At 48.3% G+C, this 22578-nt stretch overlaps 1 protein-coding gene across 2 annotated transcripts in view; it reads right to left on the reverse strand.

Moving 5' to 3' along the window:
- UBR2 (ubiquitin protein ligase E3 component n-recognin 2) overlaps nucleotides 1–22578 on the reverse strand; it is a 173155-nt gene that overhangs the window by 38674 nt on the left and 111903 nt on the right. For both annotated transcript variants that reach the window (XM_073553434.1, XM_073553433.1), the window contains exons 27-31: nucleotides 22228–22337; nucleotides 21430–21510; nucleotides 12658–12839; nucleotides 11751–11953; nucleotides 11486–11579 (exon numbers count right to left, since the gene is read on the reverse strand). In XM_073553434.1, the coding sequence (XP_073409535.1) occupies nucleotides 11486–11579; nucleotides 11751–11953; nucleotides 12658–12839; nucleotides 21430–21510; nucleotides 22228–22337 (670 nt within the window). The remainder of the gene's footprint in view (nucleotides 1–11485; nucleotides 11580–11750; nucleotides 11954–12657; nucleotides 12840–21429; nucleotides 21511–22227; nucleotides 22338–22578) is intronic.

Genomic DNA, 22578 nt, shown 5'->3' on the forward strand with positions numbered 1-22578 from the left:
CATCTGACTTGTGGAAGGGAGCAGTCAGCGAGATGTACCATCTTAGTGCGCTAACCACATCCATGGTGTGGAGGGTCTTCTCAATGCGATGGACTGGCGCCGGACAAAAGGAAGGCAAAACAATTTCCTCGTTGAGATGGAAAGAGGAGACGACCTTGGGCAGGAAGGATGGGGACGTCCTGAGAACTACCTTGTCCTGATGAAAATTCAGGAACGGAGAACGGCAGGACAGGGCTGCCAATTCCAAAACTCGTCTGATTGACATAATTGCCACTAGAAAGACCACCTTCCAAGAGAGGACAGTCAGTGACACGTCCTGCAGCGGTTCGAAAGGAGCCTCCTGTAAGGCTCCGAGAACCAGGTTAAGGTCCCATGATTCCAATGGCCTTCTATAAGGAGGCGCCACATGGGAAACTCCCTGAATGAACGTCTTGACCTGAAATTTGGTGGCAATTTTGCATTGGAAAAGCACTGACAAGGCCAAAATTTAGCCCTTGAGCGAGCTAAACGCGAGGCCTGATTTTAATTCGGATTGAAGGAATTCCAATATGGCCGGAATGGAAAACACCAGAGGTGATCGACCATGATCCTTGCACCACGAAAAGAAGGTTTTCCAGGTGCGGTGATAGATGTGCATGGACACAGGCTTCCTAGCACTAATCATGGTGGAAATCACGTCGTGAGAGAACCCAGCTAGTGCTAAAATCCAGGATTCAACGGCCACGCCGTCAAAGACAGGGCCCCAGAGTTCTGGTGGTAAATCGGGCCTTGTGAGAGTAGATCCATGCGATCTGGAAATTGCCAGGGGACATCGGCGACTAGTTGTATTAGTTCTGCATACCATGCTCGGCGTGACTAGGATCACTGGTACTCCCTCCGCTCTGATCTTCTTGATGACCCTCCGAAGCAAGGGAAGAGAAGAGGGGGAACGATGTACGAGAGCCGGAACCGGTGCCATGTCAGAACTAGGGCGTCCGCTCCGATGGTGCATGGATCGCGCGATCTGGCAATGAACCGAGGCACCTTGTTGTTTAGTCTTGAGGCCATGAGATCCACATCCGGAGTCCCCCAACGATGACAAATCTGCTGAAAGACTTCCGGATGAAGAGACCACTCTCCCGAGGCAATGCCTTGGCGACTGAGAAAATCTGCCGCCCAATTTTCTACGCCCGGGATGTGGATTGCTGAAATGGGCAAATGGTTGGTCTCGGCCCAATGGAGGATGTGACTCACTTCGTGCATGGCCATCCTGCTCTGGGTACCTCCCTGGCGGTTGATATATACGCTACAGTAGTGGCGTTGTCGGATTGGATCCTGATGGGGTTACCTGCGAGGAGATGGTGGAAACTCCGTAGAGCTAATCTGATCACTCGTATCTCTAAAATGTTGATGGGGAGACATGACTCTCGGGTCGACCAACGACCCTGTGCCTTGTGGTGATGAAAGACCACACTCCAGCCGAGAAGACTTGCATTGGTGGTTACTACAAACCATCTTACTGGGAGAAAAGACCTCCCTTGATTCAGGGAGGACCTCAGTGTCCACCACCTGAGGGCTTGCCTGACCCGCAGGGACAGAAGGATCCGACGGTCAAGGGAGAACGGGTTCTTGTCCCAAGCTAACAGCAACACATGTTGTAAGGGACAGGAATGGAACTGTGCAAATGAAACTGCTTCCATCGCAGCCACCATCTTTCCCAGAACTCTCATGCTGAAACGAATGGAGTGAGAAACTGGTCGGGAATGAGTCCGCGCTGCCTGTTGTAAGGCTTGGGTCTTTTTTGGAGGGAGAATGACCAACCTGCGGGAAGTGTCCAAGATCATTCCTAAAAAGGAAATCTGCTGATCCGGTTTCGGGAAAGAGTTTTTGAAGTTTATCTTCCACCCCAGGAGCGAAAGTGTATTTACTGTTATATCCACGGATTCCTCGCAGGCTGGAAGGGACGGACACTTGATGAGCAGGTCATCCAGATATGGTAACACCACTACTCCCTGAGAGTGGAGAATGGCCATGACAGCCGCCATGACCTTGGTAAAGACCCTGGGGGCGGTGGCGAGTCCGAAGGGCAAGGCAACGAACTGGAAGTGTTCCTCGTGAATTGCAAAACGCAGGAACTGCTGGTGGGATGGGCAGATCGGAATGTCAAGGTAAGCGTCCTTGATGTCGATGGATGTTAGGAACTCTCCTTTTTCCATGGAAGCAACAACTGATTGGAGAGATTACATTCAGAATCGCCGTACCCTGACAAACTGATTTAACAGTCTGAGATCCAGAATGGGTCGCATCGTCCCGTCCTTCTTTGGAACCACAAATAGGTTTGAATAAAATCCTCTGAACGTTTCATGATTAGGGACCGGAATGATGACTCTGTCTCTTAACAGAGCCTGAACAGCCCGAAGGAAGGCTCTTGTCTCTTTCTTGGAGGGAGAAGGGAAAAAACGAGTTGGAGGGGGAGAAGAAAATTCTATCTTGTATCCGGAGGACACCAGCTCCCTGATCCACTTGTCGTGGACTGCGAGCCAGGTGTGGCTGAAGGAAAGTAGGCGACCGCCTACTTTGTCGGTGTCCGCCGGATACCGCAACAAGTCATGGGGTAGATCTATGAGAGCTGGCTCCCCTAGATCCAGAAGCCCTAGGCCTGGGTTTCCAAGAGCGGTTAGGTCTGTATGAGACCTGGGAGCCTCTGTCTCCACGCGGGGACCGACCTGATCCGGAAAAGAAGGTAGAGGGGACCAACCGGAATTGTTGAGAGAAGATAGAAAACGCGTTAGCTGTTGGTTGCGAAACGGCCGAACAGCCTTTTGTTGAGGAAGGAATTTACTTTTTCCCTCGGTAGTATCAGAAATGAGCTGGTCCAGTTTCTTTCCAAAAAGACGACCTGTTTGAAAGGGGAGAGAAGTCAACAATCTTTTAGATGTGGCATCCGCCCGCCAGTCGCAGAGCCATAGGGCTCTTCTAACGGAGATCGCATTAGCCGCAGTTTGAGCAGCGCAATTGGTGGCATCAAAAGAAGTGTCCACTACAAAGTCAGCTGCGTGAAATATCTGCCTGGTGACAGTGGTTGCCTCCGGAGGAAGATTGGTGCCCTGGAAGGAAGTAATCAAGACTTCTGCCCAAGCGGCCATTGCCTTAGTGACCCAAATTGCCACGAAAGATGGAAAAAGCGCTGCTCCTGAAGCTACAAAAACTGAACGGGCAAGGTAGTCAATTTGACGATCGGAGGGGTTTCTGATTGAGGAACCCTCAGAAACGGATAGGAGCGTTTTAGAAGCAAGACGCGATACAGGAGGGTCCACCGGAAGGGACTGTAACCAATCCTTCATTAGGCTTGGATCAAAAGGGTATTTAGCCTCAGTAGACTTTTGCCCTGTGAACCGCTTATGTGGACGATCCCTATGTTTCTGGACAATGTTCTTAAAGTCCGGATGGCCGGTATGGCTGGTAAAACAGGATTTTTTGTTGCTTACCGTAAAATCTGTTTCTCTGAGCCTTCATTGGGGGACACAGAAACCATGGGTGTATGCTGCTGCCACTAGGAGGCTGACACTATGCAAATAAAAAAGTTAGCTCCTCCTCCGCAGTGTACACCCCACCGACAGGAAGTAGGATGCTCAGTTAGTGAGAAAGCAATAGGAGAAGCAATCTGTAACGAGATAAAAACAGAAAACACAAATCCATACTGTAACAATATTATACAGTAAACGGTGCTGTTCAACTTGGGAGGGTGCTGTGTCCCCCAATGAAGGCTCAGAGAAACAGATTTTACGGTAAGCAACAAAAAATCCTGTTTTCTCTATCGCCTTATTGGGGGACACAGAAACCATGGGACGTCCCAAAGCAGTCCTCAAGGGGAGGGAACAGCAAATAACCCCATCAGGACGAGGGAGTCACCCTCGTCACCTGCAAGGTCACCTGCGAGGTCTTCTTTACCCCGACCGGCACTTGCCAAAGCTAGGCATGGGTTGTGAGAAACCTTATGGACCTGTGGAGGACCAATGACCGTACTGCAGAGGAGCCAGACGAAGGCCCAAAAAGTACCGCCAGGAGGACACGCACTGCCCGGGCAGTGTGTGTCGTACTGAAAAGAACGCAGTCCCTCCTGGGCCGGCAACCCTACTAATGTCGACCAGAATCCGCGAGCAGACGCTGACCTGAAGGCCAGAGGACCTCTATACCTCAAGCCCGAGCTTGATAAGTACCGTTGCTGTGGCCAGGTAGCCTGATGAGAGCACGCCACGAAGGGAAAATTCGAGGTGGATGAAAGAGAGAGAATTTAGAGAGATGTAGAGTGGACCCTTGACCTACAGGAAGTGTACCACAGCTGCTATAGAGTCTGAGGCGCCCTAGGAGTGGTGGAGAGCCTGAAAGGGAAGGCTACCAACTGAAAAGGAAAATGAACCCGTACGTTGCAAAAGCAGATATCTCCAAAGCCCTGAAGAAATCAGGACCTGGATAAGAGCTTCATGGAAAAATCATGCGATTCGCAGGAGGCAAATGCTGAACGAAGAAAAATTTCCACCTGAGAAAAAGGATGGTCTTCATCCTAGATCCCGGAAAGGCACGCTGAGGAAAAAGCGCTGAAGTACGACGAGGTTCAGCCTGAGGAAGGAAAGCGCTTGTCCTTCCGGTGACCTCCCCAATAATTAAGCGATTGGAGCTACCCGGAAGAAACGGGAAGCTGGTGAGGGACTTGTTTGGAGATAATTTCGCTCGTGAGATCGAAAGCCAAATGAACCCCTAGAAGGGAACGATGAGGCGAAAACCCATGTTTCCATGCAAGTGGAATTTTTTGGACAGTGAGGATGATCAAATCTTCTGACTGGTCCCCAGCAAGAATGCTCTGATGAGCAAGCTAGGCCACGTGTCTATAGAACTTTGCAACACGAGTGGAGACTAAGACAGGACACTATAAAGTGGCGGATGGTTTCAAGGTTGACCTTGCCAACTACTGTGTGAATTAGCCGTGGAATCTCTGAGGGATGCACTTCTGGGACAGGAAGGACCGTAGTAGTGGGAGACTTGGAACCGTAGGGTTCGTAGTCGCAGAAGTAGAGATATACTAAGGCGCCCTCTTGCTTGGAAACGGCTGAAGGCCGTTCTGTGAGAAAATGACGAGGCCTGAGAACAGGCTACTGAGAACCTGCGAAAGAGCCAAACACTGAAAACGTACTGAATAGAACCAGGGGATAATCTGGATCTCATCGCCGCGATGTAGGCTCAGGATGGCTATAAAGAGACAACTGATTGCTCCACTAAGGAGGTAGAACGGAGACTACTGGATGACTGAGATGCAAAGGGAGATAAATCCAGCACCCCGGGATGAGTGTGGATATGGACAAAAATAGTGTAGTTGGACTTAGAAAAGTGATTAGTCGAGTAAGGAAAGTTCAAGCAAAACATGGAGTATGGTAACTGTAAGAAAAGTTGGCTCTAGGTAGATCAAATAGACACCAGAAGACAACTAGGCTGACGAAAGGCAGGTCAATTTGTATGACGATGTAAACGACCGAAACCATCCCGGACCCTCTGGAGCAGGGAGGGGATTACGGTGTGTAGACCTGCTAGCCTAAGTCTAAGACAAAACGCGCCTGAGGATAACAGTGAAAAGATACAATACTAGCCGAAGGAAGAAACGCGTTATCACCAGACTCATTCTTGGATCCAGGACTGGAACAGCTTTTTACCCCGGTCGATGCTTGCGCAGAGTTAGATCCCACTCCTGTGAGGTGGGATACTTTTTCCCGGTCACGGTCAGAAGACCCATGTCTGAGCTGCTGAAGGCTTTACTCGGCGTCTGTAAGAAAGAATAGGTAAGTTTCGACAGATAAGGAGCGTATGGTAGTTTTGTTGCTCGAAGTCCCCTAAAGCAGGCTAGAACTTATAAACTACTATTTGCCAAACATTAAAGATAGGCGGACTACACCGGCAGTAAAGATAGCTTCTGGCAAAAACTCCTGTGGTGCAACTCACACTTAGGGTACAGAACATGCCGCAGTAAAACCGCGACCATCAGTACCTGACCCGAGAGAGTCTGACCCACCTGAAGGTGGAGTATCCAGATATGTTGCTACCAAGATCCGCACTGTGGGACAGAGATCCGTTCTGTTTGGACATGGTAGTGGTTACGTTCAACTGTTAAACCACAGATGTTATTGACAATGAACTATGTAGCCGAGAGGTGTCTTTGACTCACCTGAAAGCGACTTATAACCGCGGCTGTAGCCTGCTATGAGCAATAAATGCCGGCACCTCACCTCAAGTGGCTTTTAGACGGGAGCTTAGGTAAAGGCTGCAAAAGACCGTGAGGAACGTGAGAGAGGACGCTTCTGACTCACCAGAAAACGGGACAGTATAGCCGGATCGGTATAGTTGATGGCCTCAGGTACGTTTGAGTTACCAGAGAGACGGCGTGTATTGACTAAACATGTCTGATAGAGGACTATTCACGTGCTCAATAAGGGATACAGTACTGCTGCAATAGAACACGAAGAACCTGAAGGCGAGAGTGTCTGACTCACCTGAATACGGTACAGAACACCAGTACCACTGAAGCAGTCAACCCCAGACGCGTCTCCACAGTAACACAACCGTTTGAACTACTGTACCTGGTAGGTGATGCCGCCGCGGGATCTCGGCTCCTGCTTACTCACGCCCGCCGCGTCTGAAGCCTGGATAGCGGATATAGCCTAGCTGCCGGGGCAGTCTAGGCCTAGATACCTGACGACATTAGGCAGAATAACGGCTTATGTGTTGCGGTCTAGGCCGGAATACCTGATGGCATTAGGCCGAATAACTGCTTCTGGCTGCGGTCTAGGTCTGAAAACCTGGCATTAGGCAGAATAACGGCTTCTGTGATGCGGTCTAGGTCTGGGTACCTGACGGCATTAGGCAGAATAACGGCTTCTGTGATGCGGTCTAGGTCTGGGTACCTGACGGCATTAGGCAGAATAACGGCTTCTGTGATTCAGTCTAGGTCTGGGTACCTGACGGCATTAGGCAGAATAATGGCTTCTGTATTGCGGTCTAGGTCTGGATACCTGACGACATTAGGCAGAATAATGGCTTCACGCGTAGTAAGCCGTGCCACGAAGTCTGTAGTAAAGTAGATTCTGACCAGTCAATTCTATGACTGTAGAACAGTAGGCCTGGGATCAGAAAGAGACTAAACACTACTCTCTGTTGTGCACCACGGTTCCAACTTCTGGAACAGCGAGTTGTGGTCAGCTTCTCTATCCACTGAGCCACAGCAGACAATTGCTGGATAACACGGACTTCTATTCAGCTAGAAGTCCGGCCCAAACACTGGAGACGTGAAGAGAAAGAAGCAGCACCCTGTTCTGCTTATAGCAGTATGAATCCAGCGTCCGGAGGGGGCTGCAGAAAATTGAAGGGAGAGTGCCTGTGAGCCGTAGATATGGAGTTGCTATGACAGGACCCCAACGTCTTTATGTGAAGCAATGGCTGAGACTTGCTCTGCTGAAAATCAGGGCACCAATCCGTAATGGCCGAAAAACACAACAACCGTGTGACAAAATCAGATCTCCGACATACTGATGCACTAGAAACTGTGCGGCAGAAGATTACAATTATGCCAGTATTTGAGTACTATTACGTCAGTGACTGTACAGCTCTAGAGTACAGTTACTTCAGAGACCGTACGGCTCCAGAAAAACCTTCAAGTTAGTGACTGTACGGCTCCAGAGACTGTACGACTGGGTCAACTGGGGGCTCCTGGACGGTGGGAGAGGACCACAGTGGAGGAATAGGAGGAGAACGAAGTGGCCTAGAGTTAGACATGAGAACAATCCCACTAAGCGCTGCCAGAAGGTTAGGGGACAGGAGAGCAGAGGAGGGGGGGGGGATCAGTCTGCAGTGCAGCTACTTACAGCAGATGTCCTGTATGAGACTTCATGGCTGTAGAGAGAGACAGGCAGGTCCCATAGCTGGATGCGGCTCCACTGTACCACTGCCGGAAAATAGCGTCTGCCAGAATACGCAGGGCAGAACGTGCGCGCTGTGAGGGCGGCCAGAGACCGGGAAGCCCACTCTCAGCTAAACGCGGGGCCCGGAGGAGCAATATGGCGGCGGCTCCCGTCCACAGTCTGAGGATAGCGGGCGGAGCCTGACGCCACACAGGAAGAGGCGAGAGGAGAAACGGGCAGGAAAAGGCCCGCCCGAAGCCGAGAGGAAGGGGGGGCGGAGTCAGCGCTTCCACTAGGCCCAAATGAAGCCGGGACCTAGATTACAGCCGGCGGCCGCCGGAGCGGGAGACCGCGGAGGACATACAATAGTGCCAAACGGGTCCCCACAGTGGCGCCAGGGTGCTAAAAGTGGCGCAAACAAAGTGCCATGACGCCGCTTAGACAGGCTGTACGGGGCACAAAGAACAGGAAGCCTCTGTGTGCCTAAACCCCCTCTCTTCCCCAAAGGATCTGCAAGGCAGTGCTGAGGCCCCTGAAACCAGTCGGAAGGGTATGAACTGCGCCAGCCGCCCAAACTACTATCTCTTTGAATAAAGGGTTGGTTTTTTATTTTCCATCTTTCTCCTTCTTATCCCGTTTTCTTCACCTTTTCAGTGACTGGGGAGAAAAGAGGGAAAGTACCTCCTCAATCACGAAAATCGGACGTCCAGAATCCATGTTGCGGGACGTCCGTGTCTCCTCGACCGACAGGCTCTGGTGGGCGAGTGGGTGGGAGACGTAGGCAGGACCAGGTATTCTTTCTCTTGTGGGATCACCTAAACACGCGCCTGTGTTAGGGATTATGGGGTCCTGCCGTCCAGACATATGAGGATACGGGGTGGCAGTACACGCCGTACTCATAGTCTCTGTGTGGGAGTACAGTAGTGACTGTTCACACTGTATCCCTCCGGGAACCTGAAAGAAAACGACGCACATTGAGGTAGATAAGGGTCTAGTAAAAGACCCGTGTCCACCTCCTACTGACACTAAGCTAAACTGAGCATCCTACTTCCTGTCGGTGGGGTGTACACTGCGGAGGAGGAGCTAACTTTTTTATTTGCATAGTGTCAGCCTCCTAGTGGCAGCAGCATACACCCATGGTTTCTGTGTCCCCCAATAAGGCGATAGAGAAATAAACTGCGCACACGCTTGGTTTTCTTAAATGAGATAGGATGTGCTGGAGCAGGAATAGTTTCCTCATCCAACTTCAGAATTCTGTTGAATGATTCTTGAGAATCAAGCGACTCTTGATCAGTTGGGGGATTCTGAGGGACTGACATGTCAGATTCGAATTCAGAGTTGTGCTCGCTGTGAACCTCAGGAGAGGGAGAGCAAGAGACAGGAGTCGCAGATGCTGAGGCGCGAATGTGACTAGGGGACGCGTCATGGGTCCGCTTTCTAGAGACCTGACCATCCCTTGAACGAGTACGGCCCCTGCTGGTGAATGGTTCCCGGCCGGCGCCAGAGCCCTCCTCGGGAGGTAAGGACGCTTTGTGACTTAAAGAGTCCTCCCAGAGGGAGAATAGAGCCTGGGTCAGAGACTACACCGACCGTAACAGGGACGCAGCCCACTCAGGGGTACTAAACGCAGGAGGCCCGTCAGCAGCTGTGTCGAGGGGCGTTTGAGCGCAGGTCGGGGCGCAGGCTGAGGCGCAGTCCGTGCATAACGGATTAGTCTATGCACTGGGTAAGGCAGACTTGCAAGTGGTACACACGGTAAAAAACGCAGTGTGCTTGTTAGCAGCCCGTTTAGCCTCCTTAGATTGAGACATAGCGCTCCTGAAAAGGGTTAACGGCAGTCTGTCTGCAGCTGCAGGGAATGTGCCGGGAAGGGGTTAAGCTTTAATCTGAGTACAGATGCAGCTTACCCACGGTCCTGTGCTGTGTCCCCCGGGAGGAAAGCAGTGGCCCTGTGGTGTCACCTGGTATCCTGCATGCCTCACAGCTCGTGTCCAGGGCAGGCTGAGGTAAAAGACATGGCCCACGAGATTAGAATTGCGCGTCTCGTAAGTAATGGGGGGGGGCGCCGGTGCTCCGCTCCAGTGCTCGGCAGGCCGCGCTGTCCGGGGCCATCCATGCAAGTCTTCTCATCCTCCTGGCTGATGAAGCAGAGCTGGAGGAGTTCTTAAAGGGGTATGCTCAATCGATCCTCCCTATGGCAGGGAGATGGAGAGCTATGGGGATGATTCAGGGCAGTCAGAAGCGCTGTTACAGTCTTCTCCATCGCACTCCATGCGCTTGCCCTCATATCCGTGGATTAACGGGACCGTAAAGATCATCACCAGAGGAATCGGCCCCAATCGTCACAGGAAAGTGTACGGGGAGGTATACTCAGCGTGCTTGCCATTGTTGGTTCGGGGGAGAGTGGGCCGTAGAAAGGAACCGTCGCCCCCTTCACTCCGTTTAAAAATTTACAGAAAAATCAAAAATAAAATAAAAACGGTGGGGTCTGAAACCAGACCCAAGTGCCTCCTATAGACACTAAGCAAGAACTGGAGAAATATCATCCAGCGAGAGGGTGTATACTGCAGGGGAGGGGTTTATTTTTTATTGCTAGCGATATCGCTACATGTGATACTTCTCTCCGACCGGCTCCCCCGTTGGCCATCGCTGATCGCGCGAGATCGGCCTGGTCGATCTCTCGTCGTCGGCTTCCTACTGGCGCCGACGAGCAAGCCATGGACGCAGGCACGCTCGCCGCGTCTGAAAGGTAAGAGCGACCGCCGACCGCTGCTGCATCGCTAGTGAGATCTGCCTGTTTGGCAGCTCACTAGCGACCATTTAGCAATGCACCAGCGATCCTGACCGGGTCATATCGTGGTCGGGATCACTGGTGCATTGCTAAATGTAAAGGGGCCTTTAGTGTCCTCCTAGTGGCAAGCAGCATAACACCCACTGTCTCTGTGTCCCCCAATGAGGCGTAGGAGAAATGAGGTCGTGGTCGTGCCATGCTGTGTAATCAAAAGGGTAGGCACAGATACAGTCACGTCGGAGGCGGTGTTCAGGGTTCTGGTCCAGCAGCTACAGAATTACTGACGCTGGCCGTGGGTTGCACGAATCAATTTGCTCAACTCTGTGATGTTTTTTTTTCTCCTACATCGATAAACTGTAACCGAATAGCCAAAGAATGTTCAAATTTTCACTAATTGGTAGCAACATTTTGCAGCAGATTTCAGCCGAAGGGTAAAATTACTGACGCTGGCCGTGGGTCCCGCGAATCAATTTGCTCAACTCTGTGATGTTTTTTTTTTCTCCTACATCGATAAACTATAACCAAATAGCCAAAGAATGTTCAAATTTTCACCAATTGGTAGCAAAATTTTGCAGCAGATTTCAGCCGAAGGGGAAAATCCTCTGACGCCAGAGCAAAAATGGAGAGAGGTTGGCACATAAATCCAGCATGGAAAAAAAATTAACTTTTGAGGGTGGGTTATCAGCACGTATTTTACTCCATATGTCCAGGCTGAATTGCAAAAGCAAAATGTATTTCTACAAGAGCTACAAGAGAGATATCCAATACATACCTCTGCCAGCAGTGAGCATGCATGATGTGGCCGCAACTCCCCGTGTGTGTCCCACAAGCCAAGTCTGGATGCATGAAGAGCGGATCGTAGTTATCTGCACAGAAGATATGCTTGATTAGCAGCGCAAATAAACTGTAGCATTGCACCTCAATGATAAAGACCTAAGGTACTACAAATTCAGCAACAGCTAATATATACAACTTTATGTACCGCAACTGACCCCCCAACACAAATCCGATAAGAGACAACTGATCTGTCTCAATACCTGGGTCTTGAATAATCTTTGCTCTGTTCTTGGAGAAGACAGTTGACCTTTGGATGAAGGCGGCCAATACCATGGCTTTGCTGTCCACATTATACGCTTGCTCTTCTTGACACAGGATACAAGTGACCAGCTGACTCTGCTCCACAAACCTCGTTTGGTGAGGGCCCAGTGCAACAAGCTTGGAGTCCAGCAACGCAGGACCACTGTACAGATCACCAAGAAATGAGAAATAAGAAAAGTAACAGACCAACGAGACATCGTGGCAAAAGGTGTTTTAGTGGCTGGTAGACATCCCTTTACTTTCTTTGCATTATGACAGCCATAGTTCTAAATTTTTAGCTCTGTGACCTGTGAGGCTCTACTTTATGTATTTCGGGCTGAAAAAAAATTGCAATTGGGATTCATTACAAATTTTGAACTGCTTGGCTTTTTACAGGCATTTTTGTTTCCCTGCACATTGCTTGTTGCATATGTAAGAGAGATGGTTCTGATGGGGAGTTTATATATTTTTTTTTATTAATTCATCTCTGAGCTCATCTGTGTTGATTTATGACCACAGATCATATCAAAGTGGACTTGCACTTTGATGTGGTCATAAATCAAAAAAGAGAAGCCCAGAAAAAAAAAATAAAAGATGAAAGTTTCAAAACAAAAAAACTCTGTTAAAACGAGCTCACTGATGGATTTTCAGATACTTCATTCTACAGCCAGTAATGTGAAGAAACCAATACAGCCTTGAAGAGGCAAATTATGCAAAACATTTTTTTAAGGCACATTCTGCATCTTTATAATGTTTTCAATATACAGTTATGAAATATGGGCATCAAATTCAATGTTTTAGAACTTAATTGTCGATCAATGAAGGGGGGGGGGGGTCCTCAGCTGTTTCTTATACTGCTATTCTCACCTGCTGTCATGTGACGTTGATGCAGACACGTTTAGTTCATCCATCGACTGCTGGAAAAGCTCTTTGTTTTCGTCAATGAAGTGTCGCTGCATTTCTGACATCTGGGCCATAATTTTCTCTTTACGGAGCCGGGCGATTTCTGCCTTTCGCTTCCTCTCTGCTTTGTCTTTATCCCGAGTGTTCTGAAAGTTGTCACCGCAGAATCATTAAAATGTGCAAAAAGCCTCCACCCAGCACCAAAATGTATAATACGGAAACTTACAATGCGTTATCTCAGTAATGGCCGGAATGTCATTTGTTACATCGAGCGCTCTTGTGAATTCTGGATCATAATATAGCTCCTTTGCTGTGTATGTCATTACCAGTTAAATTGTTCCACATCTGTGAATGTCTGCAGTCTGACAAATATATAGTCTATTTTTTTCTTTTTTAAAGGCCTTTGGCTCGGTCTCCGACCATGGAAACTTGATGAACGATATGTAGGAAGATCAATCTTGTGCAAGTCTAAATATGTCCACCATGGTTTTCTATGCCGTTATCTTGATAGTATCAAGCCACTGGGTTGCTGGTCTTCCTCTTCTCATTGGTTCCCTCTATTCTTCCGACCATGATGTCCTCCAGTGATTGCTCTCTTTGTATGATGTGTCCACATTAGGCAAGTCGTAGCTTGGTGATCCGTGCTTCTAGTGACATCTGGCTTGATTTGCTCCAAGACTGATTTATTTGTTCTTCTTGCCATTTATGGTATTGATAACGTCCTTCTACGGCACCACATTTTCAAGGCGTCAATTCTTCTTCTGTTTTGTTTCTTTATCGTCCAGGTTTCACATACATATGTTACCACAGAAAAGACCAGACTATGTATGAGCCGTATCTTCGTTGCGAGTGAAATGTTCCTTGATTTGAAGACCTTGTCCAGTGATTTCATTGTTGATTTGCCCATAGTTATTCTCCTATTGACTTTGCTGCATCTCGAGTTATCGATCCGAGTAGATGACATCCATTACAACTTACAGTTTATCGTCCATCTCAAATAATTCTCGGTTGTACCTGGCAGTAGTCAATATATTTGTCTTCTTTGGGTTGAGTAGCAATCCCATGTTCAGGTTCTCCATCTTGACATTCCATAATAAGTCCTTGATTACATCTACTTCTTGCTCTCAATGAGGTATTGTCTCTGTATTTAAGATTGTTGATGCTTCGTCCAACAATTTTGATTCTTTAAAGGGAACCTTTCATCACATTTTTGGTCTACCAGCTTAAAATATCCTTTAATTTAGTGTCACCTATGCATTACAGAACTAGTTTTGAAACCCCCTGACTCCCCATGTATCATCCAGAAATGCTTTTTTTTTTATTACTCCCGCACTGTATGTTAATTGTTCGGTCCGGTTCACTGGGTGTGTATTCGTTTTCCGTTTCTCCACCCCTTCTCGCTTGCTCAACGCATTCCTTGCGGTGAATTTCGGCAATGGTGTACAATTTGCGCGTGCGCATTTGAAAGGCATCTTGCATGTGCACAGTATGCTTTGCCCAACTGTGGGCAAAGCAGAAAACACCATGGTTACTTACCGTAGCCGGTTTTTCCAGAGCCCATGACGGCACACATGAGAGGGGGATCCGCCCAGCCAGGACAGGAACCCTACTGAAAATAAAAGGGCGGTACCTCTCCCTCGCTTCAGTTGGTTTACAGAGCATGAGAGGCCCCCCGGGTTAGTACACATGGTAAAACTGTCGCCACATTATATCTAACTAAAAAAACAACACCCAAACTATAGTGCACACCAAAGGAGTGATAAGGGGGGAATATACAGGTGCCGTCATGGGCTCCGGAAAAACCGGCTACCGGTAAGTAACCTTGGTGTTTTCCCGTCTCCCATGACGGCACACGAGAGACTTTTGTAGAATAAGACACCATTAGGGAGGGACCACCGCTTGCAGCACCCTTCTATCAAAGGTTAGGTCAGTAGAGGAAGATAGATCAAGTCGGTAGTGCTTAAAAAAGGTCGAAGGTGAGGACCAAATAGCGGCTTTGCAAATTTGTTCAATCGATACCTCAGCCTTCTCTGCCCAGGAGGTAGCCACGGCTCTGGTGGAGTGAGCCTTGATGCCTTCTGGAACCGGAGCGTCACTTGCAGAGTAGGATAACATAATGGCCTCCCTGATCCATCTGGCAATGGTACTCTTAGCTACCCCGTGCCCTTTTCTACTACCCTGAAAGGCTACAAAAAGGGACTGATCTTTCCTCCACTGACTAGTTATTGATATATACTGTAATATGGCCCTCCTTAAATCTAATTTATGGAACTTTTGCTCCCCAGTGTTTCTAGGATTATTACAGAAAGATGGCAAGGAGATTTCTTGAGTCCTATGAAACTTTTGGACTACCTTGGGGAGGTAGGCCGGGACTGGTCTTAGAACCACTCGGTCATCCAAGATCTGTGTATATGGAGGGCATATAGATAGTGCTTGCAGGTCGCTCACTCTACGGGCCGGTGTTAAGGCTACCAGTAACACAGATTTAAGTGTGAGTAATTTTGGCAACAGCTCTAATAATGGTTCAAAGGGATCCTTGGTTAAAGCCTCTAAGACTAGGTTGAGGTCCCAGGGTGGCATCTTTGAGATAATGACCGGCCTAGACCTGCCACATGACTTTATGAACCTGGACACCCACCTATTGGCTGCTAGGTTGCAGATATATAGGGCCCCCAGAGCTGAGACTTGGACTTTGAGGGTGTTAGTGGCTGACCCAAGTTGCAGTCCCGACTGTAGGAATTCTAGAATAGGTCCCACTGGAGCTACATCCCCTAAAGGTTCCCCCAGGAAGTCTAGGAACTTTTTCCATGTTCTACCGTAGATTTGGGATGTTATAGGTTTCCTATATTTCAACAGGGTGGAGACTAACCCTGGAGAGAATCCCTGGCGACTCAGTAGCGCCCTCTCAAATTCCAGGCTGCTAGATGGAAGCCCTTCACCTGAGAGTGGACCAATGGTCCCTGGGAAAGCAGGTCTGGAACCTCCGGTAATATCCATGGATCTGTCACTGATATGAGTCTCAGAAGGGAGAAACAAGGCCTCCTTGGCCAAAATGGAGCTATAAGAATTATTCTCGCTCGATCCTCCCTGATTTTCCGGACCACTACTGGGATTATTGTTATCGGGGGGAATGCATAGGCCAGGATAAACTTCCGGGGTATTTGTAGGGCATCTACTGCAAAGGGATTTTCTCTTGGATTTAGTGAGCAGAACTTCCTGACCTTTCTGTTGCGTGCAGTGGCGAACAGGTCTATTTCTGGTATGCCCCAGGCTTGAACTATTTGTTGGAAGACTTGGGGGTTTAGGGACCATTCCCCCTGTCTTAGGTGCCTGCGACCCAGGAAGTCTGCCTGTGTATTCTCTACCCCTTTATATGCAGTGCGGGATAACAGATGTTGTTCTGCTAATTGGAAAAGTATATCTGATATTTCCATGAGGCCCCGAGATCTCGTTCCCCCTGGTGGTTGATGTAGGCTACCACTGCCTGATTGTCCGTCATGACTCGAGTGTGCCGGCCCCGAAGCAAGGGGAGAAAATGTTTCACGGTTTTTTCTACTGCGCATAGTTCTTTTATGTTTGAACCGTGATCCCTTTCTAGCGAGGACCAGATTCCCTGTATTGCGTGGGATCTTAGGTGTGCTCCCCATCCCGTGGCACTCGCATCGGTTGTGATGATGTCGTCAACTGGTTTTTGCCACGGAACACCGCCTGTTAGATGTTTTTCTACAGTCCACCAGAGCAGGGAATCTCTTACAGCCATTGAGAGACATAGTTCACCCTCTAAATGCCCTTTCAATTTTTTCTGTGCTGCCAGAACTTCCCACTGTAGTTGTCTTAAGTGGTACTGTGCCCTCGCTACCGCGGGTATGCATGATGTCAACGAGCCTAAAAGGGACATTGCGTTTCTCAGTGTCATAGCTGGCCTTTGTATTGCTGTGTGAGCTAGGCCCCTTATCTTGGTTATATTGTTCTCTGGCAGGACGCAGCGTTGCCGCTCGGAGTCCAGTATTAACCCTAGGAAGGATTGCACCCTTACTGGTGTTAATCTTGACTTGGGAATGTTTACTATCCATCCTAGTCCTACTAAGGTTGATATCACTTCCTTCACTTGGTGTGTGCAGTGGGTCTCCGACCTCCCTACGACAAGAAAGTCGTCCAGGTATGGGACGATCACTATGTCCCAGGAACGAAGAAAAGACATTACTTCGGCCATCACTTTGGTGAAAACTCTGGGGGCTGTGGACAAGCCGAACGGAAGGGCTGTGCATTGGTAGTGTTTTACCTGACCTTGGCCATAGAGCGCTACTCTCAAGTATTTTTGATACTCCCGATGAATCAGATGTGATAGTAGGCATCTTTTAAGTCTATTACTGCCATGAGGCAGTGCTGGAACAGGATCTTTGTGGCCATATTGAGTGACTCCATTTTGAAGGAGCAATTGTCTACCAACTGATTGAGTCTCCTCAGGTTGACTATGGTTCTCCAAGAGCCGTCTGGTTTTTGTATTAAAAAGAGGGGGGGAGTAAAACCCCCTTCCTTCTTCTTGCACTGGGACTTCTTGTAGGATCTGCTTTTGCACTAGTCCCAGGACTTCTGTCTCCAGGGCCAGCTGTTGTTCTTGGGCTCTCCTTCGGGGTGTCATTATAAAGGTATGCCTGGGCGGACGGGTGAATTTTATTTTTAAGCAGTCCTTGATTATGTTTAGGACCCATGTACTGGGGGAGATATTTGTCCAGGCGGAAAGGAAGAGAGAAAGCCTTCCCCCTACCTCCGACCTGATGTCATTGGGGAGATTTTTTGGAGGAAGTAGAGGGCCCTTTACACATATAGCCCGATCCTCTCCTTTCTTTAAAGTCCCAATTTTTCTTACCTCCCATGGGATGCCCCCTGCTAAATCTTCTCCTCCGAAAGGGCTGCTTTTTGGGTTCTCCCAGAAATCGGGGAAAGCCTTTCTTCCTATCCCCCGCATCTTACAAAATTTCCTCCAGTTTTTTTCTGAAGAGGAATTGGCCATCACATTGAATGGAACATAATCTATGTTTCGATGGCAAATCTCCTGGACACCCTTTAAGCCACAGGGCTCGTCTTGCCACATTTGACAGGCTTGCTGCTCTGGCTGTCAATCTCGCGGAATCTGCAGAGGTATCCGCTAGGAAAGCCGCTGCTCCATGTACCAGTGTCAGATTAGACAGTATTTCATCCCTAGGAACTGTATCCTTGATCTGGTCCTCTATTTGTTGTAGCCAGACCTCATGAGGGCACGGGCGGTACAAGTACCAGCTATCGCTGGTTTTAATCCACCTGCTCAAGCTTCCCAGATATGCTTCAGGAAACTGTCTGCTTTTTTATCAAGCGGGTCTTTCAGCACGCCAGAGTCCTCTAATGGCAAGGATACCTATTTTGAGGATTTGGCTACGGTTTCGTCAATTTTTGGGACTTTTTCCCAGGTCTCTGAATCCTTTTGCTCAAAAGGATACCTCCTTTTTTGATGTAGAAGGCAAGCCCCCCTGACCTCTCAGGTTTTTTCCATTCCCTGTCAATTAAGGCCTTTATCTTATCGTTTACAGGGAAGGTGCGTTTTTTCCTTTCCTCCAGTCCTCCAAACATCACATCCTCCAATGATTTAGGAGTCTTTTCCTCCTTAAGGCCCATAGTAGCCCTGATAGCTTTGACCAGCTTTTCCACGTCCTCTGTTGGGAAACACGGACGGCCCCCTATATCGCTGTCCGAGGATTCTGAGGACTGAGAAGAGGAAGGGGAGGTGGAGGGTGATCTGGATCTTTCCTGACCTTTCTGCACCTGCGAGGCCTCCGAATCAGAATCCCATCTACGGCTTTTTTTATCCTTCTTTTTAAGGGCTGCCATTAGGGAGCCTTTTACCTCCTGTTGTATTAACGCCTTAAGGCTAGTCACCAAATCAGGGGTTTCATCCTGTAAGGTTTTGTTTATACAGTCAGCGCAGAGGTCTTTCTACCACTGATCTGCCAGCGGGTGTTTGCATAGGGCGCACACTCTATTCTTTGTTTTGCCGCTAGATTTCCTCGACCCCTAGTGATCAAACAGAAAAAATGGAACCCTGTAACCATAAGGGTGACATTCACGTAGATCACTCACCACCGCTGTCACTCAGGGGTACTGATCTCGGAGGCGGCTCAGATGCACTCGTGACGTTTCTTCTGGACGTCTCAGAGTCATGCCGGTCGCGTTTATGACTGCCGCACCCACTTGAGCGGCTGCTCCTGGTATGCTGGCGGCTCGGCCTGGCATCTGGCGAGAGCTCTTGCTGCTGTTGCTGCTGCTCATCCTGCCCCACTTCCATTGTGAAGCTTTGGGCATGAGTGCGTCTTCTGTGGTCATCCCCCTTATAAGGGGGATCCACTGCACTCTCCGCCTCCTCTGGTTACCCCCACAGCCCCCCCCCCCCACTGCCGGGATCTTCCTTTACCGGCCGGCGTTTTCCTGATGGGCGCCGCCATCTTGGATTTCGGCGCCGCCTCCCAACGTCACGCAGGTACGCCCCTTCCCTGCGCGCAACGTCAGAGGGGCGCGACCCGGAAGCGGCCGCTCCTGCATTCATGGCAGAGGGGGGAGGGCGGCGCGGCAGCCACGGCAGAGCCCCCGGACACCGGGCCGTGCTGCTCCTACGCCCGCTCGGACGCTGAGCCCCCGGGGGACCCGCGGACGGCGCTTCCCCCTCCCGACGCACAGCGCCCAGGACCCCGCCTGTTCTTCCACGCGGCACAGGAGAGGGGCAGGTACGTGCTCCATCTTCAGCACACGGATCCCTGTCAGGACAGGAAACCCAACTGAAGCGAGGGAGAGGTACCGCCCTTTTATCTTCAGTAGGGTTCCTGTCCTGGCTGGGCGGATCCCCTCTCTCATGTGTGCCATCATGGGAGACGGGAAAAATCAGTATTGCGCATGCGTCAGCATACGCGATTGCTTCATATGTCCTGGAAGTATTTCCCTTCCATTACTGTGTTCCCTGACGCGAGAACTCACGCAGCAGGGAACAAAGAAAAATGGCAGGAAAATATTTCTGGGACAGACAGAGAAAGCAATCACGTATGCCAGCGCATGCGCAATACTGATTTTCTGCTTTGCCCACAGTTGGGCAAAGAATACTCTGCACACGCGAGATGCCATTTCAATGCGCACGAGCGAAAACTGTTTGCGATCTGTGATATTCACAGAAAGGAATACGTACAGCAAGCCAAGAAGGGGTGGAGAGAGGGAAACTAAGTGACGCCCATCGGAGCGGACAGAGCAGATTTACATATAGTGCAGGAGGAATAAGAGAAGGTATTATGGGATGTTTGGGACATCTAGAAGAATGATTGTTCAGGAAAAAAAAAAAAAAAAAAGAGCACTACCACAAGTCCTGTGTCTGCCAACAGTAAAGAGTCTTGAGACCATTCATGTGTCGTGGCTTTCATCCACGCAAGGGACTCACAATTTTGCCCAAGAACACGACCATGAATATAAAATAAAATGTAAAGATCCTCAAAGAGCAACTTCTTCCAACGATCCAGAAGAACTTTGGTGATGAACAATGCTTCTTCTTGACCTCTTTTGCAGATACTGAACACTTTAAGCGCTGTTAACCATTTCACATGCCCTGCCTGATCCAGTTGTATATATTCCTGCCCCAGTCATTTAGACTCATGCTCCTGTTACCACATATTAATCAGTAATATAGATTGCTACTCCTGCCATAGGATATCTATTACCCGAATTATATCACTCACAGTTCTCATAAAAGAATTTAAAAGATCTTTCTGATGAAGGTCCTCTGCTGGACCGAAAACGTTCATATGATATGAGTCTAATCTTGTCTGGATGCATAATAAAGAAAAAAATGCTTCTTCATCATTGAGTGCCAAGTATTTTTTCATATTTACTGCTTGGATACCTAACTTGAGCACCGATTCACCCCTCTTTGGATCTCTTTAGTGTCGCGTGTTTTTTGTCTACCTGATGGAGACCATGTCAGAAGGTTTAAGTGATAATTATATGGCTAAAAGAACAAAACATTGACATTTTGGGTTCATCATGACCCGGAAACTCCCATTAAGAACCTCAAAAACGGGTTGGACAAATAAATACATAGAAAATGTGATAAACTCCAAGCACTGATTAGGCAAGTATGGGTGATGATCAGTCAGGATCTGCCCCAGAAGCTAATTCCCAGCTGCCATGGCGAAGGGCAAAAGTGAAAAATAATTTAATGCTGTAAATATTGAGTCATTGCACAGGCTTGATGTATTTATTAATAAAAGTTTGAAAGCTTATGAAACGCTGATAATCGTACGTCAGTAACCAGAGAAACAACTAACTAAAAGACATAAAACCTCAGAAGCTGCAAACTGTGAAAACCAAAATCTGTGTCAGTCTTAAAACTTTAGGCCACGACTGTATTGATGTGCCCCTTAAATTTTCCCCTTGCACCGCTGAGCTACCGGCTACGGCATCCTTCTGATTCACTTACACAACCAAAATGTTGGGTGGCGCTGTACCCGAGATGCAGTCCATGTGTAGCCATTATTCTCAGGATTGGTGGGGAGCTCAAAGGTCTGAATCTTACCATTATAAACTGATAAAATCTAGAAATATGGAAAAGTCCCTTAAATTTTTGTTGAGTGCCCTATGATCACTTGTTACATCCCTTTGAGTTATCTTTTATATGACTCGTGACCTTGGCTCTTTGAGTGTCTAGCTAAGTAGATGAATCAATACCTGCTCCAACATGTTGCCCTCAATCTCCACCACTGGAACTGCAGAGGAGCTTTCTCGGATTTTCTTAATTGTTCCAAAAGTCTAAAAGAAAAAAAAAAAAAAGAAATCTATAAATTACACATTAGCGCTGTGTTCTACAAGTAAGTGGTAATATTCCCTATTTTTACTGAAAAGGGAAGGAATTAAATGAAGACGGCACAGCTTAGAGGCTCATTTTTTAGCAATGTGGCAAAGCTTAAGTAACAGAGTAACAGGTAAATTTTGCTTGTGAGTCCAAGTTAAACTTGTTAAATATAGTAGAAACACACACATATATATGATCTCCTATGAAGTATGGTATGTGGTGGGCTTCACAGGGGTACAAGGATGGTGGGGACGGGGGTCTTAACTGCAATGGCAACCTATCCATACTCTATGATTTTGTCAACGTGGGAGCGATGGGTGCCCGAACGGACGTCTAACCAGGATGGTGATACCTAAATGCTGTGGTCAGGGATTGACAGAGGCATTTAAAGTGGTTAAACAGCAGTGATCGGAGCTAGCTCTGATCTCCACCGATACAGACAGGTTCTGGCTGTATTATACAGCCAGCGCTCGAACCTGCATCTGCTCCAAGACGTAATAGCAAGTCATATTAAGTAGGGAGGTGTTAAGTAGAATAATTCCAGCACTAAAATATCAATAGATTTACTATTACGGGTGAATGAGGCAGGTGGAAATTGAAGTTTTACGACGTGCGGTTACAAGGCGCTGTGCGGTACTGGCCTAATGAGAATCAAATGACTTGAGAAACGTTACCTTCAAAATCCAGCGGATCATATCCTTGTGAACCTCTAAGTGAGCTGCATTTTGCAAGGTCTCCAATAAAGCCAAGATGCTGGGCGATGTGTTTGGAGCTTCGCCTGGTCCTAAAAAGTGATATAACTGATGTTAGACAAGATATTACCTTATCAAAAAGCTCTTCGAAGATACGAGTCTCCTTGCAGAGATCTGGCTGATGTAATTATGAACCATACAGCCAGAAAAAGCTAATTAGCTCTCCTCCAAAAGATAAGTTTCTCATGTGCCACCTATTGCTAACTATCCTGTAAGTCGAAGTTTGATCCATTAAAGAACCTTAAAACCTGCGCTAATCTATTCAGAGGCATC

Source organism: Dendrobates tinctorius, unplaced genomic scaffold, assembly GCF_039654945.1.
Source record: "Dendrobates tinctorius isolate UK_male_01 unplaced genomic scaffold, ASM3965494v1 ptg000201l, whole genome shotgun sequence".
NCBI lineage: Eukaryota > Metazoa > Chordata > Amphibia > Anura > Dendrobatidae > Dendrobates > Dendrobates tinctorius.